Source organism: Catharus ustulatus, chromosome Z (genome assembly GCF_009819885.2).
Source record: "Catharus ustulatus isolate bCatUst1 chromosome Z, bCatUst1.pri.v2, whole genome shotgun sequence".
Lineage (NCBI taxonomy): Eukaryota > Metazoa > Chordata > Aves > Passeriformes > Turdidae > Catharus > Catharus ustulatus.
The window spans coordinates 59621461-59645162 of NC_046262.2; the positions used below are offsets into that span (position 1 = coordinate 59621461).

At 37.6% G+C, this 23702-nt stretch overlaps 1 protein-coding gene across 5 annotated transcripts in view; it reads left to right on the forward strand.

Annotated features, from left to right (window-relative positions):
* Window positions 1-490: 490 nt before the first annotated feature.
* LOC117010298 (atrial natriuretic peptide receptor 2-like) overlaps window positions 491-23702 on the forward strand; it is a 37528-nt gene continuing 14316 nt past the window's right edge. For 2 of the 5 annotated variants that reach the window (XM_033084601.1, XM_033084605.1), the window contains exons 1-13: window positions 1944-2043; window positions 2948-3044; window positions 5846-5978; window positions 7690-7813; window positions 10455-10559; window positions 11003-11105; window positions 12671-12816; window positions 16065-16137; window positions 18278-18425; window positions 19839-19925; window positions 20178-20321; window positions 21047-21168; window positions 22825-22960. In XM_033084601.1, coding sequence (XP_032940492.1) covers window positions 1990-2043; window positions 2948-3044; window positions 5846-5978; window positions 7690-7813; window positions 10455-10559; window positions 11003-11105; window positions 12671-12816; window positions 16065-16137; window positions 18278-18425; window positions 19839-19925; window positions 20178-20321; window positions 21047-21168; window positions 22825-22960 — 1472 coding nt within the window. In that variant the 5' untranslated portion in view covers window positions 1944-1989. Of the gene's footprint in view, window positions 683-1580; window positions 1718-1943; window positions 2044-2947; window positions 3045-5845; window positions 5979-7689; window positions 7814-10454; window positions 10560-11002; window positions 11106-12670; window positions 12817-16064; window positions 16138-18277; window positions 18426-19838; window positions 19926-20177; window positions 20322-21046; window positions 21169-22824; window positions 22961-23702 lie in introns of those variants that run through there. The other 3 variants (XM_033084602.1, XM_033084604.1, XM_033084603.1) reach the window with 3 other exon arrangements.

The following is a 23702-nucleotide window of genomic DNA, read 5'->3' on the forward strand; positions in this document are numbered from 1 at the left end:
AATGGAAATAATGTAGTTTAAGGGACCATCTGAGTCCAGCCAACATAATAGAAATATGTCTGTAAACATAAAGTGATTTGATAATTTAATTTCAATCAGAAGAAATTACCTGTTTTGTTTATTTTTCAGATTAAGAGATCCTTTGAAGAGAAGAAGCCAAAGAACTCAGTGTTACTGGACTAAGTCAGTCAAGCAACAGTACATAGAATTCACTTAATCTATGCTAGACTGGGTCTGGCTTTGATAATAAACTCCGTGGTATGATGGAATGCTAAGATATTAATGTAAATTATTTAACTGCATATATCTTACAAAGAGTAAAAGCACCCAATATAAAGCAAATATTTTTGAGTACTTCACTTTATTAAAATATTTTTCTGATTTCTTTTATATAGAGAGAGTTGTGAATAGAGCTGAAGAATATATTGCCCACTGTGCTGTCAATCCTTTCTTTTTGTCAAGGTTTATATATTTATGTTGCAATGGTTTTGTTTTTAAAATTTCCCGTGCCTCTCTCTTTACATGCAGAGATGGAAATGTGTATCTCAAGTAGCTGGGATACATTGTTAAATCAGACAATTGCCAGCCATTACTGTCTGTCCATCTTTTATCCAAGATTCCCAAGTACATGAGGCCATTCTCCAGGAATTCTGAATGAGGTGATAGATAAATAGCTGTAAAGGTAATGTATGATATTTACAACCCTTGAATCATGATATCAATGTCATCTGAATATTTGTCAGTCCAATTAAAGAAAATAGGATCAGTCAGGCAATCTTTTGGCTTTTGAAGTATCTGACAAGTATAATCCTTAGCTTCCCTGCCAGCAAATTCCTTATCAAGAGAAGATACCCTAAAATACAGGGCCAATAAAACCTTTCCAAAATATTAATATCAGTGGGCTGTTTTAAGTAGATATGATATAGATGCTGAAATTCTCTGAAAGACTTCCATATAGTGAAACCTGTAATTTGGGTGAAATCATCATAGTGAAGCACAGGAAGACAAAATATACATGAAGTTTAGTATCTTACAACAAACATAAAATTTCAGCCTAAAACATATTAGTTTATGCAAATAGCTCTCTATTTAATGAGTGAAACTAACAGATTTTTAAATTCATCTACAGCTTAATACATCTAAAAGGTTATTTGGGCACACATTGCAGTTTTTTCATGCCATTTTGATGCAAGAAATAGTGAAGTTCAAGCAGTTTGACTAAGATTCTTAATACCAGATTGTCCTGAGTGGCAGAACTCAAGAGGCAACAATAGAGAAATATTCAGGAGAGCTGAATCACAACTGAAGATTTGCATTGGCAGGCCTTTAGCAAAAGTAGATATTCATGGACACATCTATGTCTTTATTGTACCAACATGGCTAAAGAGAAGTCTGTTTCACCTGTGTATGTAGCAGGACACTTGGATAGAAGTTGTTCTGTGCCTTCAGAGTCTGAGAAACTGAGGTCACAGGGTCTCATACAATTCAGGTTGGAAGGAAGCTCAGGAAGCTGGTCAGCTGGTCAGCCTTACTATTAATCTAATGTTGGTAGCCTTTGCTTACCTTGGTGTTTATACACGTCTCCCTCTTTGGGCTCAGCTATGTCTCTGTGTTTATGTCCACAGCATCAATCAATCTGCCTAAGAGTCAGATGATGGTTACATTTTAACAAGGCACTGCAAGAAAATCCCCACAGTTGGTTTTCTAGTTTTAAGCGGTAAGGGGCACAAACTTCAGGAGGGTGGGACTGCCTCTACAACAAGTGGGGGCTTCTCAAAGGGTTTCAGGAGAGGTGCAGAGGGGTATTTCCACCCTGCACCATGAAGTGGGAGAAGAGGGAAGGAGGAGGCAGAACAGCTGCAGCAGCTGGAGTTGCCAGGATCAGCTTGCCTAGCAACCCCCTTCCTAGGCAAGGGCATCTAATTCAGAAGCAACAGCAACATCAGAAGCAGCCCAGGCACTTGGTGAGCTGGGTACACATTAGGGAGCATGGGAGCTGTCAAATCACCAGCTGTAGAGCTCCGAAGCCTCCTCAGTTTATTGGTAGGTCTACCTAGATCTGCTTGCCAGAACTTATTCTGCTGATCTGTGCGTACAGAAAGAACTGTGTACGGCATATTCCAGTGAAACAGCCATTTATACTAGGCAGTTGATTTTTACTTTATTAATGTAGAAACTAAGAGTAATGGAAGATATATTGGAAAAATTGGTTGTATCATGCTATTTTATTCCATTCACGTTGTGTTATGGTTAGCTTATGCTTCAATAATATAGAGAAAAACAGTAGCAGTATGAGTAGAAGCTATTATCTTTTACTAGAAATAGAATAAGCTCAGAGTTAAAATGTATTATATATACATATATAATATATATTTTATTACTGTTGTAATTCAATCTGTATGCTATTATGATGCTGTATTCTACCTGTAATAGGCTTATGTAATCCTTTTTTTATGTGCCATTGTGTATATTAACCTTTATATGGTTAAAATATGTATTATGTTATTAAAAGTATAAAAAAAATTATTCAAAGATTTTAGGTATAAAAGATTAAAGGAAACTGAACAATTTGGAGTGGGGAGAGTGCCATTCTAAAAACAAACAAAAAAAGACCTCTTTAAGTAAACAGTCTCTCTGCGTGTGGTCCTAGAACCACCTGCTCTTTGTAAAAAAACATTTTGGAAGATAAAACTTAGTTAAGTCCCCTAACTGTTTCATACCAGTTTCTGGACAGATCAGTATAATGTACTGGTTGTGTCTGTATGGAATTACCTTTTATTTTTTTCTCCAGGAGTTGGCTAGGTCAAATTATGCCAGCCTATGTTTCTATGTTTCTGTATTTTGTTTGATTTCTGTAGAAGGATTGCCTTTCCCTTTTCTCATACAGTTTTCTTTTTTTTTTTTTTTCTTTTATTTTTCTTTTTTTTCTCTTTTATTTTTCTGGCAGGTGATGTTAGTGGAGGGGTGGCATGATTTAAGTAACAAAGACTATGACTGTTGGCCTCTAGAAAAGCCAGATGAGTATAATATGCTGGACTGTGGAGGTGAGTGAGTCATAAAGATGGTATCTTACTTGGGGAATGACTGAAACACCAAAATTGAAGTAGTCATAATAATAGTTTACTCATTATGTGTGTTATTCATGGTGAAATGTATTTAAATCAGTGACAACCTCTCTTCCTAGAGAAATAAGCTAAAGAATACAACTAAAAGATACTTCAGAATAATTATTTGTCCAGTATACCTTTCATTCCAACAGAAAAAAATAATACCAACAGCTGTATCCATTTGTCAGGAGAGAAACTGAAAACATTTTCTTTCTCTTTAGAAAACCAAATGGAAGTTAATCCTAACAAAGCATGGAGGCAGTGCTGCATTGTAGCAAATCTACTTGCTGAAACCTTTTGTCAGTTCAAAAGTGTGCTGTGCTTAATCAGTAAACCAGTAAGCAAAATCACTGATTCTACATGTCGTGCTTTTCCACCTTGCTCAAAACTGTTCCATGAGTACCGAAAAACCTCTCAGACCTTTAACCACTTACTCCTGCCAGTTTCAAAAATTAGTTTACATGATGAGATAACCAAGGAAAAAGAAGAGGTTTTTTTGTTGTTAATTTATTGAGATGAAAAAGTAATTAGGGAGCAACTGATATGTGGAAAACTCAATTTAAGTATAAGAAAAGTTTCTCATACTCTAGCGTTATAAAGCAGTAGGTTTCTCAGAAAGCTTATGGATTCTCCATTCTTGGGGATTTTCAAACCTGACTAGACAAAGGCTAGAGAAACCTAGAGATGACCCTGCCTTGAGGTGCATAGGCTTGGACTGAATGGTGTCTCTATGTCCCTTCTAAAATCAGCTCTTCTGTGATCTTCCGACTCTATAACAAATAAACACTTGTTTATGCTGTAAAAGGTAGGACCAGAGACAATAGTTCAATAGGGTTTTTAGAAAAAAAACAAGAAACCTTGGAAAGGTGATTCTAGTAAAACACTCCAGGAAATATAATGCTGTGTCATACTCTTAGTTCAGTGTTACAGTTAAACATTCTCCAGTTAAGTCTGTTGGAACAATGAAGTTCAAAGACTTTCTAGATAATTTGAACTTTTATCACTGTATGAATTTACTATTGGTTTAACATTGAAAAAAGCTATTTATCATTACAGATGCCTTGTTTAAAGCTATTTTTGCTAAGTTCAAGGGAAACTCACGTGAGTAGGTTGCTTAATTAATGTATACCCATGACAATCAATTTTATAATGGCCTTCAAGTACTATCCTGCCTTTCTCTGTAGGTTTTCTTTGCTGTTTTCTGGGCATTGCTAGAAGCAAAGCAAAACACATATACTGTAGCCTCATTGCCATGGAATTAACAAAAGATCTTCAAAGCTTTTATATGTGGGAGTAACTGTCATTGAAAGAAGAGTTTGGTTTACCTCTGTGAGACCTTTATAAGGAAGTAAAAAATAATTTAACTGAAATTTGTACTGACCTTTTGTCTTCATTCTCACATGTTCTTTGAAGCTCAACGCTCCTACCTTTTAGCAGAAATCACACTAGCTTTTTTTTTTTATCTTCATATTATAGTTTTTCACTTAGTGTTAGCAATTAAAATGAGTTTTTACTTTTCAAGGGAGATTGAAAATAAAGAGGTTATTTTGTAATTTGCCTAGTTAAATCTGAGAGTAAATTAGGGGGAAAATTGTGGTTTCAGTACACTGCAAGCGAAAATCATCCTTGTTAAAACAAGTGTGAGTAACAGAAGAGGTCATAACCGAACAACAAGAACAAAAAAAAAAAGAGATCTTTTGTAAGGCAGGTTTACCAGCCTTCTGGAGAAGGAATTTAGTACTTCCTGACAAACTGAGTTACACAGTTGCATTATGTAAGTAATTTGATGTGGTGCAAATCAAAGCCTTCATCCGACAACAGACAAGAAGGTAGGTGAATGCAGTGGGAAGATTTTGATGGTGTTAACTTTATGGATTTAAAACTTTTCCCAGCTTTTGTCTCACTACATTCCCAGGTCCAGAGGAGTGAATATGGAGTCCCAGGGACAAGAGACATGATGGGGATAAGTCATCTTTCCCAGTTAAAATTGTGAAAATGGAAATGACAGATGTCTGATAGCACTCCTTCCGGTGTCCTCTGTTCTAGATGCCATATGGTTCTATCACATGATAATGCATTCTTAAATATATAATTATTAGTATATATAATTTATGCTTCATGTGTTTGAGGGTTTTGACTGAATTTTTTGTGTAATAGAGTTGTCTGTTCCTCTTCCATAATGTGTGTCTCAGTGAAAGCAGCTGAGAATTAACAGCAATATTGCCTGATCAAAAGATGAAAGCAAATATACCAGAATAAGAGCAATGCCATATACTGGAAGTAAAGTTGGTTTACGTAGAATGAGCAGAATTTTTGTTGTTTTTCTCCAACTCCTTGATCTCGTCGTCAATTAATGTGCATTTGTGTTTACCAGTACAGCTACTGAAATGCATTACTCTTTTTGGCTCATAAAAAGTAATTGGAGAATACTCAGAGAGTTACTGAGCAGGTTGTGAAACTCTGGAACAGGATGCCCAGAGAAGCTGAGAATGCCCCATCCCTGCAAGTTTTCAAGACCAGGTTTGATGAGGCTTTGAGCAACCTGGTCTATTGGAAGGTGTCCCAGCCCATGGCAGGGGAGGAGGAACTGAATCATCTTTAAAGTACCTTCCAACCCAAACCACTCAATGATCCTATGAATAGATGAAAATCACTACAGAGAAAATTTTGCATTTGTATGTGTCTTTTAAGTAAAAAAATATAGTAAATATTCTTACCCATGATTGTGCTGTTTCTAGGACTGGAGATGACATGGGTACAAAGGCCTCCAGAAAAGGCTGTCAGTGGGGAATCCTTCAATGTCACCTATTCAGTCTTTGCTTCAGACAGTTTTTATCAATATGCTGTGCAAAATGGAATCCTTTCCCACAGGTATTACTTCTTATAAAAATATTGTCATGATCCCATGAGGATTTTGTGTGTACATATTCTGTGTTATTAATTGGAACAGGCAATCTGGGGCTCTTCGTTAATTCCTTCCATCTTTGAAGATAGCTCCATTTGCCTTGCTCTTTTTCCCTTTGCTCTCAGACCAACCATCATGGCATGTTTACCTGCTAGGTCAGAGACAGGGCACATCACTACTGTCACAATGCAACTCTGAACATCACTTCTTGCCTTCTCTACCCATTGAATTTATAGCTGAAGTTGAAGCATGAGTCATAGGCTTTCTGTATCTTACACTCATTTCAATCATAAGTATGATTCAAGTGCACAACGTGGATTTGAAAAAGAGCTCGTCCAGCCCTGAATCCATTTAATTCAGTGGTCAACGTTGCTTGATTTCTATGGAATTAAAATCACTCCAAAAGCTTATGTGTCAGCTCACACACTATGTTGGTGACTGTGGACATCAGCAATAGAGAGTATGTAGGGGTGCAACTCCAGATCTACAGATCTAGATCTGTGTGTCTGGGGGTAATACTGATTTCACACTTTTGTCTTTAAGTAGCAATTCTCCATCCCTTCATAGGAACACTTGGGACAGAGGGTGGAGCCCAATTTCTGTGCTGTTTTTTAAGAGATGTTTATGGAACATTTTTCTCTGCATGAGTGTTCACATTGCAAAGTTCAATTTCTAAAAGCTGTTATCTGGAGGGTTTTTTTTTTTCATATTGAAAGATGAACCATAATCTATTTACAACAGCAAAAAGGGGTTTTTTTGGTTTATTTTTTTTTTTTTGTCATCCTCTAGTATGTTTTAAAACTACTTAAAATTTGTTTATCACATTTTCTGAAATGTATAGCTCCTAATAGCTCTGAGAACTTAACCATGAAGCAAGTGTTTACACTGCATGGCATGAATCTGATTTTTCTAGTCTTCCCTGGGAGACCCACTCCCTCAAATCAATAAGGAATTCATAAAAGTCTACTTCTTGTGTACTTATACTTACCTTGAACGTAGAGACAGATGGCACATATTTTATAAAAAGAGAGATAAATCTATGCTGCAGTTTTCCAAAAGGATCAAATTTGCATCTCATTTTGACTAGGTTATCTCGTTAATACTAAAGGTTATGGTGGCTGACCCATACATACCAGAGGCTGGCAAGTCAGTGTATGGGCATCAGTGTAGTAATGAAGTAATTGAATAAAAAATTGAATAATTGAAAAAATTGAACAAAATTGAATAAAAAATGCAGAATACCAGATACATTTTGAAAATGAGCCCTATAGAAATGTGCATGATGGAATTAGATGCCAACTTAATTAAGTATTTTTCTAATAGTGTCTTTGTCTGTGCCAGCTGAAAAAGTGCCAAGTAATGCCACCTGGTCATGAAGTCAGGCTGGGAAGAGAAGTGGAGGTTGGTCCCTGCTTGCAGCAGAAGACCCTGCTAGAAGTCCCTAGTGTGTGACAGTAGGCAGAGGTCCAGTCAACAGCAAGCTCCAGTGCTCTAGGAACATTTCAACCAGAAGACAAAGGAAAGAAAGAAACTGTTAAACAGTGCTCATTTCACTGCATGTGTTTTTGCTGCTAATTTCTGTGTGCAGGATAAAGAACAAGCTCTCATGTGTTGTTGTGTTTGTTTTGTGAAAGAGGAATGAGTGTAAAAGTTTTTCTCTCTCTCCTGCTTGGTTAGCAATGCTACTGCTGCAAAGGAATTCTGTGAGGAGCATGAATGTCCCGTCAGATGGAAAGATGCAAATGGGGACAACTGCTGTATCTACCATGCCAACATTCATTCCTGCCCGTTGGCCTTCATGGTTAGTGTGATGATGCAGCATCATGTGCTCTGCTAGACCATATTTATACAGTTCACTATATATTCACAAATTATGGTTCACTAAAACCACTGTGGCAATGTCTGTCGGTTTTAGAGTTTCTTTTGCACTGGTTGCTGAGGCTGCAAGGCAGTATTCAGAATCTCACATTAGTGGGACCAGTTTAATCCATGTGAGTTTACGTGACTTTGACCACTGTGCAGCCAACAGAGAAAGAAAGACAGATCACTGCATTCTAAAACAAGTGGGGCAAATTGTCAGTTAGAGGTATTCCAGTCTCTCTGTTCTTTAGAGAGACTGTGAATAATTTGCTTGGATTACAGGAATTGAGGGGTGTGAGTATCACTGGCTATGATTTATGTAGAACTGAAGCCTCAGGACCTGTGTCCTAAGATGGAATGATTTTTCTTCATTGTATCAGAGCAATAAAAGAAGTCCAAATACAGGACAGCAATATTTGTTCATGCCGTGAGAGCAAGATTCATTCTTAGCCTGTCTGCTTAGTCTGTCCTTCTTTGAATGACTACTTAAAAGTTCTGATTCTAAAAATACAGCTTGGAACACCTTTATTTATTTATTTATTTATTTATTTATTTATTTATTTATTTATTTATTTGTATGTATATATATATATATTTTTTTAATCTTTGAGGTAAGCCTTACCCTGCATAAGAACTTCCATGCAGCTGCCCAGTTTTTCTGGTTAATCTCCCTTGTGGAAATGTGACACATTCTTCATGGTCAAAGGTGGTGTAACAGGAAGCCTAGCCTACACATCTTGCAGCTGTTTCATATACCCTCCTGTGGGAAGGTCTAATGACTGCACAACAGGTCTAGTTTGCTTCTTGGCAGTCTGTTCTTAAGGCCTTGTTTTATTAATAATTCTGTGAAAGCCTTAGCTGGCACCAGGACGTTGATTTAAAAGAGGAATCCCTGCTGGAACAAAACATCAAAATTTTTGTTTAGAACCATAGTTAAAAACTTAAATATCCCACTGTGTGGTGACCTCTATTTTTTCTATTTTCACTACTAGTTCTGTGTGAAATTATGGTGTGGAAATGGCAAAAGCATGTTCACTAACATGCATAATTTGATTTCTCCATAATACTCTAAATGTTTGAGTTTTCAGCTTAAAGGAACTCTGAGCGATTTGATTGCCACACATTTGGATAGCACTGCATAACGTTGAACATGCACTTCAAAGTACAGTAATTTCACGACTATAAGGCACACCCTTTTGACTAAAATTTTGGTCTGAACCCGGAAGTGTGCCTTATAATCTGGATGCACCTTATATAAGGACAAAGTTCAGAAATTTGCCAACCCAGAAGTACGAGCTGCGAGCCGAGCCGGGACCCATGGGAGCTGGAGCCGCATGGGGGAGCCAGGAACTGCAGAATCCGCTGCTGCCCGGGCAGGAGAAGCTGGGACCCAGCGCGGCCACCAGGCGGGGGGATGCAGCACAGCCGTGGCTGCTGACCAGGGGAAAGCAGGGAGAAGCCACACGGCTGCCAGCTGGGGGGAAGCTGCGCAGCTGCTGGCCAGGGGGAAGCCGTGATGTGGCACAGCCGCGCAGTGGGAGCCTGGAGCCGTGAGCCACGCCAGCCGGCACTGGGGGCGGTCAGGAGTGCCGGGGCCTGCGGCATGGGGAGGGCACCTGGGGCTGTTTTTGAAAGCTACACTGATCTGTGAAAAATGTTTGCAAATTGAGCACCTGCCAGTAATTCATTACTTTGTTGCGTGTGGTGCAGCTCCTCGCTGCAAAAAAGAAAAAAAAGTGCGCCTTATAGTCCGGTGCACCTTATATACATACAAAGTTGCGAAATTTGATGACTCCTGAGGATGCACTTTATAATCCGCTGCGCCTTGTAGTCATGAAATTACTGTAAGTTTTTTTCCCATTGTTTGAGAAGAGTTTGGGTTTTCATTGCTTTATTTTTCCAGTGTCATGTGTTCTAAAACATTTTATTTTGGGTAATGTGCTCCATTTCTTTTGACTTGGTCTGTTACTCTCAATCCTTTGAAAGAAATGTCTGAAGAATTATCTGGAGTTAGGAGACAGGCTTAATCCCTTCAAGTAAACAAAAAACTACAAGATCTTTGGACAGCCAGAATTAATCCTCTGTGTTTGCGGTTGTAGGAGGTTTACATCTTAATAGCTTTATTGCTAAATGCTCTGCAAACAGACCCTGAAGCATTGCCTCCCTTCCTCATTAAAGAAAAAAGAAAAAAATAGCTCCTGTATTGAAGATGGCATTTCAGTAAAATACCTTGAGAAAAAATATTAAAAGTGGAATATGATTCTGGTTCTGGTTCTAGCACGGCAAATCCAAAAAAGTGAACCAGCTTTATGAGATCACTCATTCTATGATTACACTGCTGAGGCAGTATTTAAGAAATAACAATACATGTGAGATCTTAACTGAACATAGGAATAATTGCTTCTCTGTTATTTTGTCACAGAACAGTATTGAATGTGATTTGGCATTTTGATAGTTTTGGTTATAAAATAGAACTTTATTTGCTGTTAGAGAGCATAAGTAATTTTAAGAAAGTAAAAGAGGAGGACCTAGGACTTTCATTGTGTTCTGGTATACTGACATAATCAATATGTCTACTAAAGGCTAAAGGAGGAATATGTGGTCCGTGGATACCAGATGATGGTCAGATATTTACTCACACTTTGTCTACTGCTGGCAAAATGAGCCAAAGAAACTGGACTGCCAAGGTAAAGTATATTTAGTGCATATAGGATTTTATCTGATTTGCGTATAGCTGAGAACTATCAATTCCCAACTGACCTGACTTGGAAGTATCACCTTTACACCTTAGGTAGTTAGTGGAAGGGGTGGGGATGGGAGGAAAATGAATACCATAATCTGTCCATTTTAACAATGTCCACATTAACAATGCGTTTCACTACTGACTGGACTGTGATGACCATTAGGGAACTTCTACCTGAAAGAAATAGCAGGAAAGCATACATGGCAGAATGCACAGGACTGATAACCCTACCTGGTGAGGAGAAACACAAGAGCTGTCTCTCCTGATTTTGAAAAAAATGTACAAATTCTTCTCAAGGATACCCCAGTTGGTCAGTTCTTGATATAAAAGCCTACTGTAAGCAAGTGAAGTTCTGATGCTTGCTGTTCCTTTTTAATTGTTTCACAGGTTGTTTTAGTTCACGTGGGTGTGACTTCTCTCATTGCACACATCAGAGTTGGGAGAATCCAAGCTGCTCTGGAAGCAAAAACCACAGTCCTTCCTGCAGTAGGTATGATATAAAATGAAAATGTGAGGTAATTCTTTATTGACTGCAAATCTCAATGCTTTTATCATTCATGCATTGTTACCAAGAGCAAAAGAGACTCCTACCTCAGCCTACCTTTGAAAATGCCCAAATGTCTTCCTGAAATTCTTCTTCACATAACACTAAAGTCTGAAAAAATGTTTGAGCTTTTAGCGGTTGTATTAATCTAGAACAGCAGAAAACCACTCTTGTCAAATAAGTAGAGTCAAATATCATGACCGATGGCTTCAGGTACTACAAGGCTTGTCTGCAGTTCATGGGAATGTGAGAATATTCCTCCAGCTACTGTTCTGAGGATCCAGACACTTTTCCTCTGAAGGGGTGCAGGCTAGTCTTAAACATATTGAAAAGGTAGAAATCCATATTGGTTCCCTTGTTCACATTAAAAATTGCTCCCAAGGGCATCAGTCTTTCATTCTCTTTAGTAAACCTGTACAGAGAGAAGCAAAAATAACTGTAACTGTTCTCTTAGTGATGTAAAATTTTAAAAGTGGACTTGTTTAATAAATTAAACACACAACCTGAAGAAAGTTATTGGCTGAAACAAAAGTGTCACCACAATTCTCTTGTTAGCTGCTCTTCTGGAAGTGTGAGAATGTATTTCCCAATGTTACAGAAAAAAATAAAAACCATAAAACAACTCCAGTGTTAATAGAAGTATTTTTCTATATAATTTTCTACTCATTTCAAAACAACTGCAGCTGAATTTTCCAGGAAACTTACAATGTATCAGAGAATAAATTTTAAAAAATGCAGCTCTACCCCTGAGGCAGAAAGTGATTTCTGTTATTATCTTGGTATTATACTGGAATTAATGAGGCTGAAACAGAATTATTACTGAGCAGTGGAATTTTTTTTTTAGTGTTTTTTATTTAAAAAAATCATATAATGACAGAATAGCACCTTCAGTTCACCTCTCAAGTCTGAAGTACAGCATGATATTAGTTTAGTCACAGAGGTAAAATTGAAAGACCATTCGAGACATGGGAGAAGGACATTTGTTATTTAAGACTTTTGTTTTAAATTACGTCTAATATTGCTGATAATTTTTACAAGACCTTGGAGTAAAGTAAAGGAAATACTTGAAGTGTGGGTTGCAATATTTCTTTCTGCAGTCCCCAGTCTTTCTGATGCTGCTGAAGAAGGGTCCCTGGCTTCTGGGTATCACAAGTGCTGGATTAATATGAAGAATGCAAAAGGAAATATTGGCCTTGAAGAACTTTGTGTTTCAGGAAAAAAAGTATGGATAATTAAAAACACAATAGAGATGAAGTGATTTATACACAAAACATGTCAAAGACTCAGATGTAATTGACATTTAACCTGGTCAAAGAGAATCTGTATTACTTCAGAACTTCAAATAGTTCTTTAAGTTGCTGGGATGGTATCTCTGAATTCTTCAAAATTTATTCTTTCTGAGACTCTGACGTTTCCCAGGTCAAGAACCACATGTTTAAAGCTGAGTACAGTCTTGTGGATGGATGAAATTGCCTTAAATTTTTCTGATGTGTGTTTTGTTTTGTAATCAGTCTGTGGAGATGGCTTTTGTGAGGAAGAAGAAGGCTGCTCTATATGCCCAGCAGACTGTGGGGAATGCCCTCTTTCTGTTGAGATTAGGATAGCAATTGCCTTACCAATATGTTTAGTCTGCACTGGCTTTATTTTAGCAGTCATGGTAAGTACCTGTTCTCTTTTATTTCCTTTCTCTTCCATGATTTTCTTACACAGAGTGAAACTCTCTCTTAGTAAAGGGAGAGATTTTCTTTTGCCTCCAGCAACTGTGTGCTATGGAAAAAAGCAAAAAGAAGGGAAACAGCTTTTAAATCTTCCGTATGTGGGAAGTCACATTGTACTAGGGATTTTCATCCGATGGAATGTATAAGGGGGATGGGTAGATTATGGTAAAGGAAAAAGATTTTCCACAACATGGGGAGTAGGGGATGCCAATAAGTAATTTCACAATTACAAGCCGCACTGACTATAAGCCACATCTCCGGGTGTTGGCAAACATTTCGTTCTTTGTCCATACACAAGTCACACCCAATTATAAGCCGCTCTGTGTTCGCAGCGAGGATCCGCGTGCAACAAAGTTGCCAAACAGTAACAGAATCGCGGTATGGCGAGGTTTACTGGCTCGGCTCGGGCCATGAGGGCTCGGGACTGCCGACGGGGCCAGGTGACCCAGTTTGGCGCTGCCACTTGGCAGGGCCACTTGGGGCCGGCCGCCGCTGCCACTGGGCTCACTTGCCCCAGCCCGGTGCTGCACTGCGGTGGCAGCGGGGCACGGAGCCCGCTGGCACTCGTGGCAGTGGTGGGAGGCAGGGATGGAGCCTGCTGGCACCCACAGCGGCGGCAGCAGGAGCGGATGGGAGTCCCCCTGCCTCCCCATGAGCTGCGGGGCCGGCAGGAGGGAGCACCCTCACCTCTTCCCCCACCGTGCTGCCTGCACAGAGCCTGGCTGCACCCGCCGCGCAACACAGGAACCAATTTGTAGCAATCGTGTAAATGCCGGGTTTTACTGGCAGGTGCTCGACTTCACAGTTTGCCCTGACTCGATTTGCACTTCCAGGGTTGGAAACGTCAGAAAATTATTCACATATTAGCTGCTCGTGAGTGTAAGCCGCATTTCCGGTGTGGGAGCAAAATTTTGGTCAAAATGGTGTGGCTTGTAATTGTGAAATTACTGTACTTTTCACTCACAATAAAACTCTGTTACGAAATTAACGGCTTAAAAACCCTATGGAGGCCAGAATTATAAAAGATTTCAAAACAAATTAGGTAAATTCATTAAGGGACTATCTCCTCAAGAGGCCATTAAATCTCAGAGTCCAAATAGAACTTTAAAAGAAAAACATTTGAATTGGGATATTCTCAAAAGAATCATGGGGAGAGGATAATTTATTTTGTTTCTGTTTTGGTTGGTTGATTTTTTTAATAAGTTCATTTTCTTAGTGTAACAACCATCTTGGTTCAGTTCAAAGTCATTAATTTTGCATAAGAGTTATCAATTGTTATAGCAGATTCATGAAGGAAAAACCAAAAGGGAATGAGGAGGGAGGAATATATCAATATTGGAGAAGTAGTTTTGGGTATCTTTGAATTAAAATGTCTGTATAAAGAGAGAATGATATTATGGCTTATTACTTAAGAGTGTTTCTGGGAAAGAAGATCTACTTTCCTTATGTGTCTGCATCTTGAAAAAAAATGCATTTGTGAGTTTCATAACAGAGATTTAGCAGGTGAATATGGCAATTGTAGAGTCATTGTATTGACTATGTTCATAACAGGTAATTTGTTTAGACTTTGGTCCATATATCCTGTAAAACTATAGGGATTGCGTCAGGGATTCCTTCTCTTTCTATCTTATACTGCAATTGCAGTGAGCATCTGAGATAGGCAGCTTCACAGAGAGGGAATGAGTAGGAGAAAACTGATGGTCCACAAATTGAGGTTCACATTGTATTTGTCTTTCTGTGCCTCACTGTGTGAATTTGAGAATTAGGAACAGAAGCCCTGTTGAAAGCTATTTGAGCATTCATAATCCACAAGGTGGTTGTGACAATGACTTTATAGCAGCTGTACAGTAAAACCACGTGATCTGATAGAAATATACAATTGGACAGATGAGAAGTTTAGATAGTTTTAGATAACTGGGTTTTTAGAAAGGGCAGTGGAGATTCTTCACCTTGCATATATTTATTTAAATTTCTTATAGCAATATTTATCTGTTATTTCTGCTGTTTTCTCTGTAGTTTTGGAGTAGTTTGGTTTTTTTCCTTCTTTCATTTCTGTAGACATATTCCTGCTAACTTCTTTAATAGCAGCATCGTGGGGTTTTTAAGTTTTATTGGTTTTATTGTAGTAAGATAGGAAAGATTATTTTATCTCATTCAGGAATTGATATAATGTAAAAGGAACCATCTGGGGAACTAATGCCTTCTTTAATAATTTCAGTAGCAAAAAGGATTCCTTTGATATTAGTGTCAAAGGAAGCAAGCCTAGTATTCACTTCTTGCTAATATATTGCACCTTTGCAAGATAAAATGTAGGTTTCTTTCCTCAGAAGCCTTTTGAAATAAATGGGATAACTTAATTTTGATTCAGTGAGCTCTATATTTCTCACAATTTCAACCAATATATCAATACAATCTGCACAATCTGTTCTTTGTCCATTATCTGGGCTGTTGTTACCCGCTTTAATAAATGTATGAGTCCTAATATTAAATTTTGCGCTAGAAAATGGTATAATGGTGGTAAAATGCTGCTTTTATTTGACATTTTGGCATTGACTGCAGTCATAACAACTGCATAATTTAATCTGTTGCTTATTTGAAAGCACATATTTACACTTTGTAAATGTTAGCTTTGTATGTCAGTTCTACTGAAAATCAGCTATTAGCTCAATGCCTTCTTTACAAAGTAGCAACCTAATATCCCTTATGATAGAGTATTTGACATAATATCGCCTAATTTGTAGGACATGGGCTAATTCTATTCCAAGATGTAAGATACATTGCTCCTTATCTCAGGATTGGGATGAAGTGTGTACTTGTCATATGCTTCTATAACATAGGGCACTTCCATGAGATGACATGATGTAAACCTTTCATCTAATGTTCAGGCTGAAATGTAAATGCATAAATCTTGACAATAATGGAGAGTCTGTAGACAATGCAAAATATGACATGTATTTAGTTCTGGAATATAGCCTGTACTGTTTTTAATGTTTTAATTTTATTAGATTATGTTTTCTTCTAAGCCTGTTATTAATGCTTCTGGTTCTAATGTTACTGTAAGATATATGTTAAATGTTTACACTTCAGATTTAGTTTGGATACTTTTAAATTCTCATACTTTATAAAAATAATCTATGATTCAAAGACAGGAGGGCTACATTAGAAATTATTTTTTTTACTTTTGTAGTGGTTTCAGTATCAGAAACAAAAGATGCTTTGGGATGAAAGCTGGATTATAGACTTCACCAGCATCAAACAAGGTTAGTAACTTGTAATTTTGAAACTGTGATCAGTTTCCTTATTAATTGAGAAATAATCTCAATTATATTGTTCATATTTTAAGGGTCTTGCAAAAAGTGAAGCTGTTTTTGAAAGACATATCCAATATTTCATCCCTGTAACTTCTACGAACTGCTACTCATATTTTTGTTTATCAAACCTTTAGATGACAAAGTTGTTTTAAATAGTTTATTTCTTTTTATTTGTGTTGATTTGTTAATTTAAAAAGACAAGCCTACCCCAAAATAAACAGATAAACTCTGGATTCAGATGAAATAAATTACAATTGCTTCCGTGGATTTACCTTTCTGTATAACTGATCTCACTAAATTGCCCTGGAATTGCACAAATATATTGAGGGATGCAGGACTATCTTAACTTCTCTCAGTGTATGCTGTCTGTGGCAGACTTACTGCAAAAAGTAATTAATTTTGGCCAGAGATTTGGAGGGATTGTCTCTATTTTATCTTCTGGTTGTAAAATATTATTTATTTTGTTCTAATTAAACCAGTTAAGGACAAATTCAGGTGTTATTATATGCTTTATTATGCTGTACTTAAGATACATATAGATTATTTGCTTTGGTGTTCCTTGATTTAGCATTCAGAAGGAAAACAATACCTAGATCCTCAGAAAGGGTAAATCTATACAACTCTGCTGTGCTGATTGTACACACTCATTTTGTGTTTCTGGGAGAAATTCCTCACAGATGTCTGCTTCATCTGTGTTCTCTTGGGTTGCCAGTGTCAAGACATTCTTGTGATAATATATGGCAGAGATACTTTTCAGCCTTGGACTTGAACATTCATTTCTGTATACTTTTCATAAGATATCCTTGTTGTTGTAAATAAGAGATTTTGGCTTAGAAATTAATTTGATAACAGGAGCCAAAATTAATTTCAATTCAGATTTGTGAAAACAGAAATAGAGAAAAGTGTTTTTCAATATAGCAAAAAAGTAACATGAGCAAAATTTTCAGCTGATAGTAAATTAGAAAATGCCATAAGCATCACATGTGAGAGACAGGAATAGAAAGAGACTGAGGGAAATTAGAAGCATGATCAAAAAAAACCAGATTAAAATTACTTTGAAAACTCCAAGATGTAACTATCATGGAAAAAAAGCCTGCAAAGCAGCAATACTGCTCTTGCTCTAAGAGTGATGATTAAAAACTTAATGAGGACTGACAACATTTTAAGGTCACATACAGTATGTCTTCTCTGGATAGAGTTGTTCAGACTTACCCACAGTAGCCTGAAATGCACACATATCTAAATGAAAACACATCACCAGCCCTGTACCTGCTACTGCCCAGGGTATGTAGCACTAACTATGAAAAATTAGCCTTATTTTTTAGAGATAACTTTCTTCTTTTGGTGTATTGCACCATATATGCAGTCTTATTCTCAAAGCTGTCTCAGGGATCTGTAATGTATTTCTGGGTGGAATGCTGTAGAAAGCTTCAAATGTCAATGCAATTTTGAACTGCATATGGATAATACTATGGTGTTGGAACATGGCAGTCCTGATTCAAGGTGAGATGTTGAACTTCCTCAGCAAGATATTTCTACCAGGAAGAGTTGAGAGGTCTCAGCAATTCTGAGTCTAATTGGCTAAATCTAGCCTTTAATTAGAGATTATGACATGATATGTCATTCATTAAATTTGTTTTGAAATCCTTTTTTTTACTGTGAGCTGGTCAACAGACATTAAAAAATGTACATCGAAAATCACTGGGATTTTTTTCCTCTTACTGTCTTCTCTGACTTCTCTCTAGTGTCAGAATCACTTCCCACATTCCTGTACTTTACAGTCTTCTAGGAGCTCCAAATAGACTTGTTAAAGTATGGCACAGGGTTTACTCTCCTTCCCTGGGTTCTGTCCTCAGCTTCTATGTAGCAGCAAGGGCTAATCATCTCAAGAGCAGAGAAATGAAAATTGCATGAAATCCTGAGGATTAGTGAGAAGTATCTCTGGCAATGAATAATCTTTGAAATTGTTTACTTCCTATGTAGCAGTGACATTCCAAGCAATGGCTTTCTCTCTTAAGCATTAACAAGAGTAGATGAGATGCAAAGATTTTGAGAATTCCCTGTATTTCTCATTCTGCATCCCATCTAGATTGCATTATACGGACAGCAACAGGAAGCATGATGAGTGCCCCCCCAGCACCCAGTGACTCCTGTGTCAGTTGTGTTACTGCTCTGAGCTCCTGCACAGCAGCTGCCAACACGGCCAGGAGGAAGTACTTCACCCAAACTGGGAGATAGTAAGTCAATATATTACTCATGTACTGCAGTATTTACTGTATTAGTTTCAGCTGGATTTCTAGTTCTTGCTACTTTATGTTGATAGGCAGTGAAAAAGCTTGAATTTATCTTGTTAGGCCAAATCTGGTAAGTTAGATCATCATCTGACTTCCATACTGCATGTTGGAGTATTTTACATGCCAGGCTTCTGGTTTGGTTGTCTCATTTCTCATGTTTTCTTAGGGCCTTGGTAAAAGGTTGTTGGTACATAAGGTGTCCTGCATCTGTTAGTGAATGTCCCTTGCTATTCAAATGTAACCAAGACTTTTATAAAACACTTTATTCTAAAATGCAGGCAGAGCAAACTAGGTTCTTTTCTGTAAAGAAGGGCATCCTCTACAGCAGCGCATTAGAAATCTTGTCCTTTAATCAGCTGGCACGACTCAAGATTCAAATTATTAAGGTGCATATCATGTAACTATAAGGACAAATATTATAGAAATATCCTGCCATGGAAAAAGCAATTTTTCGTACAGAAGTGATAAAATTAATGGGTAGGAGCAGAACACGTGCAAAGCTGGAAGCAGTACTTATTGTTTGAATACACAGGGAAAGATCTGTGCTTTGGAGGATAAGGAAGCTTAACTGGTATCATAGGCTGGGGGAGAAAGTGCCTTCAGCATAGATTGTGGAAAATCACAGCCACTTAATTGATGAAATATTGTATTCAGCGTTGATATTTTTTGCTTCTTTCTGAATGGTGACATTTTCATCACCATCACCATCATCATTATCATCATCATCATCATCTTCCTCCTCAGATGACTCGAAGTCAAAAACATTTATCAAGAGTGAAAAATGTAAGAATGGGGCATTCAGTCTCATGCAACTACTACACTAGACACCTCATACTCTGTATGTATATGGTGGTCATCACTAAAATTCCTGCAGATATCTCCACTGAATTCCTTTACTCTAAAAAGGAAGATCGCTTTGCTGTCTCAGCTGCTTCTTTGCAGAGAATGATCAACTCCATGAGTACAAAAGTATGTTAAATGTCAATGAAGGATCTGCACAACAGCAGCCAGAAGTAATGGATAGCTGGGAGGTGGCTGTATGTTTTTCTCTAGCTTGACATTTCCTTTGCTGCTATTCCATCGTCAAACTGCCGCACCTGACTCACATTCCAGATGTTGTCCACAGATCAAGATTGATTGAATATAACCACTAATGGTTCCTTTGTCAAAAGAAACAGGGTCCTGTCCCTTGTCTTAGATTCAGATTACAACCACATATGGGCATGCTTAAATTCTCTTCCTCATCATAGATATGAAGCTGTTTCCCATTGCAAACTATTTGGAACCCCATTTTTGTAGTATTGCTGACTTCTGAAGTTGCCCTAAAACTGTAAACAGCATTTCATTCTGTTTCAGTGATGGTAGAACAGTGGCCATAAAGAAAATAATGAAGAAGGCATTTACACTGTCTAAAACTATACGTAAAGAAGTAAAGCGAGTGAGGTAAGAAGTGAAATCTAAGAACTGTATGTTGTTCCATTTTTACACTGATTTTTTTTAGGGCTTAAAGTATTTCCAAATATGATTGTAAATTCATATTCCACTTTCTTTCAAACTTTACTTGAAAGAGAGCAAAGATCAAAATTTCCTTATGTCTGTTTTGCTTTTTCTCTACATTGTGAGACAAGGCACTTGGTTTTCCAGTTGTGCTACAAAACCAGGAGGGAGATCTGTGATTTTTGTTGATTTTCACAGGGAACTTGATCATCCCAATCTCTGCAAATTCATTGGAGGTTGTATAGAAGTTCCAAATGTTGCCCTTGTCACAGAGTACTGCCCCAAAGGCAGCCTGAGTGATGTGCTCCTCAATGAAGATATTCCTTTAAACTGGGGTTTCAGGTAAAAAAATCCAAGGAAGAAAGGGAGAGAGGCAGGGAGGAAGGGAGGGAGGAAATTTGAATGTCCAGTCCAACTTGTCTTTTGGGTGTTTTGAGAAATCATATGTTTAGTCCTTGCAGTGCTAAGCCAATGATTTCTCAACTCTTTCACTAGTTATACTGCAAAACTGTTTTAAAACCCTTTTTTCCCATATAACTCTACTTTTTTCACAAATATCTTAGGTATCCCTATTTAACTAAACCCCATTACATCTTTCTTTGTGAGGACATATTGGTGAAATGGTTAGTATACCTGCAAGTGGTTTATTATTCTTACTGATGCAGGAAATGAGCTCATATTATCAATGAAACTTTCACAAAGGCAGTGACATTGTTTTTGAGATCAGTCTTGACATCTCCTTTCTGCTTCTGCTTCATGGTTGCCTTCAACAAAGAAAAATGGTTTTCAGGAAGGAAACCTTCCAAATAAAGCAAGGAAGATAATAAAATTGTTTCACTTGTAAACATGTGAAAGCACTCCCAAGGATGCAAAAGTACTGACAACTTCTAGAAGAAACTTTACGGTCTTGACCTGTGAGCTCATGGGTTTTCAAACACCTTAAGTGTTTTGGAAAAATAAGCATGGGAACACAATTTGAAAGCTATAGTTTCTGTAAGCTTTAGTAGGCTTTGGAGCAATTCTTGAGTGAAAGTGGAAATACTAGCTCACTGACTTTTGACTTTCAGGTTTTCTTTTGCTACTGATATTGCTCAAGGAATGGCTTATCTCCACCACCATAAAATGTATCATGGACGGTTGAAGTCTAATAACTGTGTGATAGATGACCGGTGGGTTTGCAAAATTGCAGGTAAAGAGAAGGCTAGAAAAAAATTTCAAAACTGTCCAGCTAACCCCCTAAACATAGATTTCACACAGAACACACTTCCCAAGTGATTCCATGTTACATTTCATATGGAATTGCTGATTGTATCAGACTTCACTAGCAGCACCTTATGCTGAAGCAAGTTTCATGTTACATTATCAAGTCTAGTCATTTAGTACGTGCCACAGATGCACCCTTCAGATCCTAAAAATTATTCAGTCTACCAGCATCTGAGCAGAAACTCTGCCTCATTCTGTATTTTGATAGAGAAACTTCAGGCATGGACAATGGTGTAAAGAGATGTAGTAATGATGACTGATTGGTAAGCACAAGGTTGTTTTATGAAGAAAAGCAGTCTTAATTCAAAGCTTTTAAGTCTTGTTCACAGCACTGAATTGTATTCCCCCAGAGATGGAGCTACAGGTCAGGTCTACTCTTGGTACAGAAAGACAGCCTGTGGGAACAGGAAAATCACTGGAGAAAACCACTAGTTTAGTTTGCAGCTGCCAAAGGGAATTAAGGCAATGATCATCTCTTCTACTTTTTGCCCAGGGTAGTGATCTTACTCTCTAACCCACAGCCATCCTAAAAGCAGCAGCAGCAGATTTGTTTTTCAGTGGTACATCCTATGACTAAAGCTCCTACATGTGGCCAGGCTTGCTTCTCCAGCTCCCTCAGTATCCTTCTGCCTTGAGAACTGCCTACTCTGCTTAGAGCCTATGCTGGAAAAAAACATAAAAATTAAACATAGTTGAATTACATCAACTGCATCACATTAGCACAGCTCCTCTCAATTAAATAGGATATCTGTGAAATAATTTGGCAACTTCTGTTTTGATTCTGTTCTGTGTCAAACTGTAGCATTTTCAAATCTTCATAGTTTGTCTGGATGTGATAATGTCAAGCAGACCTCACAAATAGCAAATATGGGAGCTGTTTTAAAAATGACCTCCACATAAAGATTCAGTCCCTAGGAACATCTTAATTAGAGGTCATTCCAGACAAAACCAGATGTCTGCATCCAGCCTTTCCATACACTCAGAAGAGTGCTGTTTACGTAAGAAAGAAAACAGAAGTCAGTTGTTTTTTTCTCCTTCTTCCCGATTCTGAGTCATATGCTAAGAATTCCTTCTATATTAGGCTAGAAGTATAGATGGAAAGATGTTTCACATCTATGCTGCCTTTGTTCTGATGCTAGTGTGTTCATGTAACACCCACCATCTGATTTTCAGATGTTAGTCTGTCTAACTAGTAATTACTTGAGCAACCTGCCACCAGAGATAAGGAGCAAGGGACAAAGTAGAACAGAAACCTGTATTTACATGCTAACTCTTTCACTAAGGTGAGACAATTATCTGAAAATAATTTGATAAAATCATGCAATAATTCTGATTTCAATGGGTCACGTAGTTCAGTTTCCCTGCTGTCATTCAGTCTTGCCCAAATATTTGGTTTTCCAGATGCTATATTTGCAATAGTTTAGGGGGGAAAGACCACTCAAGCCCCACTATTTATAGACTAAGATGTGCATTTAGAATAGGGAAAATTAATTTCTGTAGATTAGCTGTGTTACTGTCTACTACTGTATATGTGTCAGGGAAGTATCCACTGAGTAGTTTTTCCTGTTTTCTTCCATTTTAGATTATGGCTTGCAGTCATACAGAAAAGAAGATTCTCCTGATGGATCAAGTTCATCCCAGCAGCATTTGATTTACACAGCTCCTGAAATACATACTCTTTCAGATTTTGAACCCAATTCTATGTCAGATGTCTACAGGTAGCTAAGTTTTCATGACCTGGCTTTAAGTAATCTTGAGTATTCTTTAATGACAGTTAGGCTTGGTATAATTCTGTTGTCATGCTAGGTATATGTTTGATTGTATTTTTAAAAGGATTTGTCCTGGAATACAGAACAGCACAGATATCACAGGATCTTCAAGGCAGATAATCAAATACTGAATTTACTGGTATTATTTAAAAGCAGAGCTGACCCAATGATTTACAAGGAGCCACTTGACTAGTAAGATAAAAAGGCATGAAGACCTGCTATTATGTAATTATGTTTTTTTCTGTTGTTGTTTCTTATGAAAAGTAGATTATTTTCAGCAGTGGCAATACTTTTAAAGTTAATAGCATCAATGTTCTAGGATGTCATAATGCACATATGCATCCTGTAATTCTATAATTGAATGTCAATACAATTATTAGGGGGCATATACATGTTGATAATATTTGGTTTACAGAGGAAAAATAAAGAGAAGGGGAAAATGGATGCACTAGAAAATAGTTATATTCCTTTCCTTTTGAAAACCTTTGTAGAAGATTGCTTTCCAGTGGAATTCCTTGCCAGTGGTGGATTGCTTCTATCCAACCACTTTTCAGTTAAGTGGGAACACAATTGTAAACAAAGTCTGCGTGTACAACGTGCTTGAACATCATTAATTTTATCTATTCTATCAGATCAATTAAGCAAGAACTTGGAAGTCTCAGTAGTATTTCTGCCTATAGGCTTCAATATG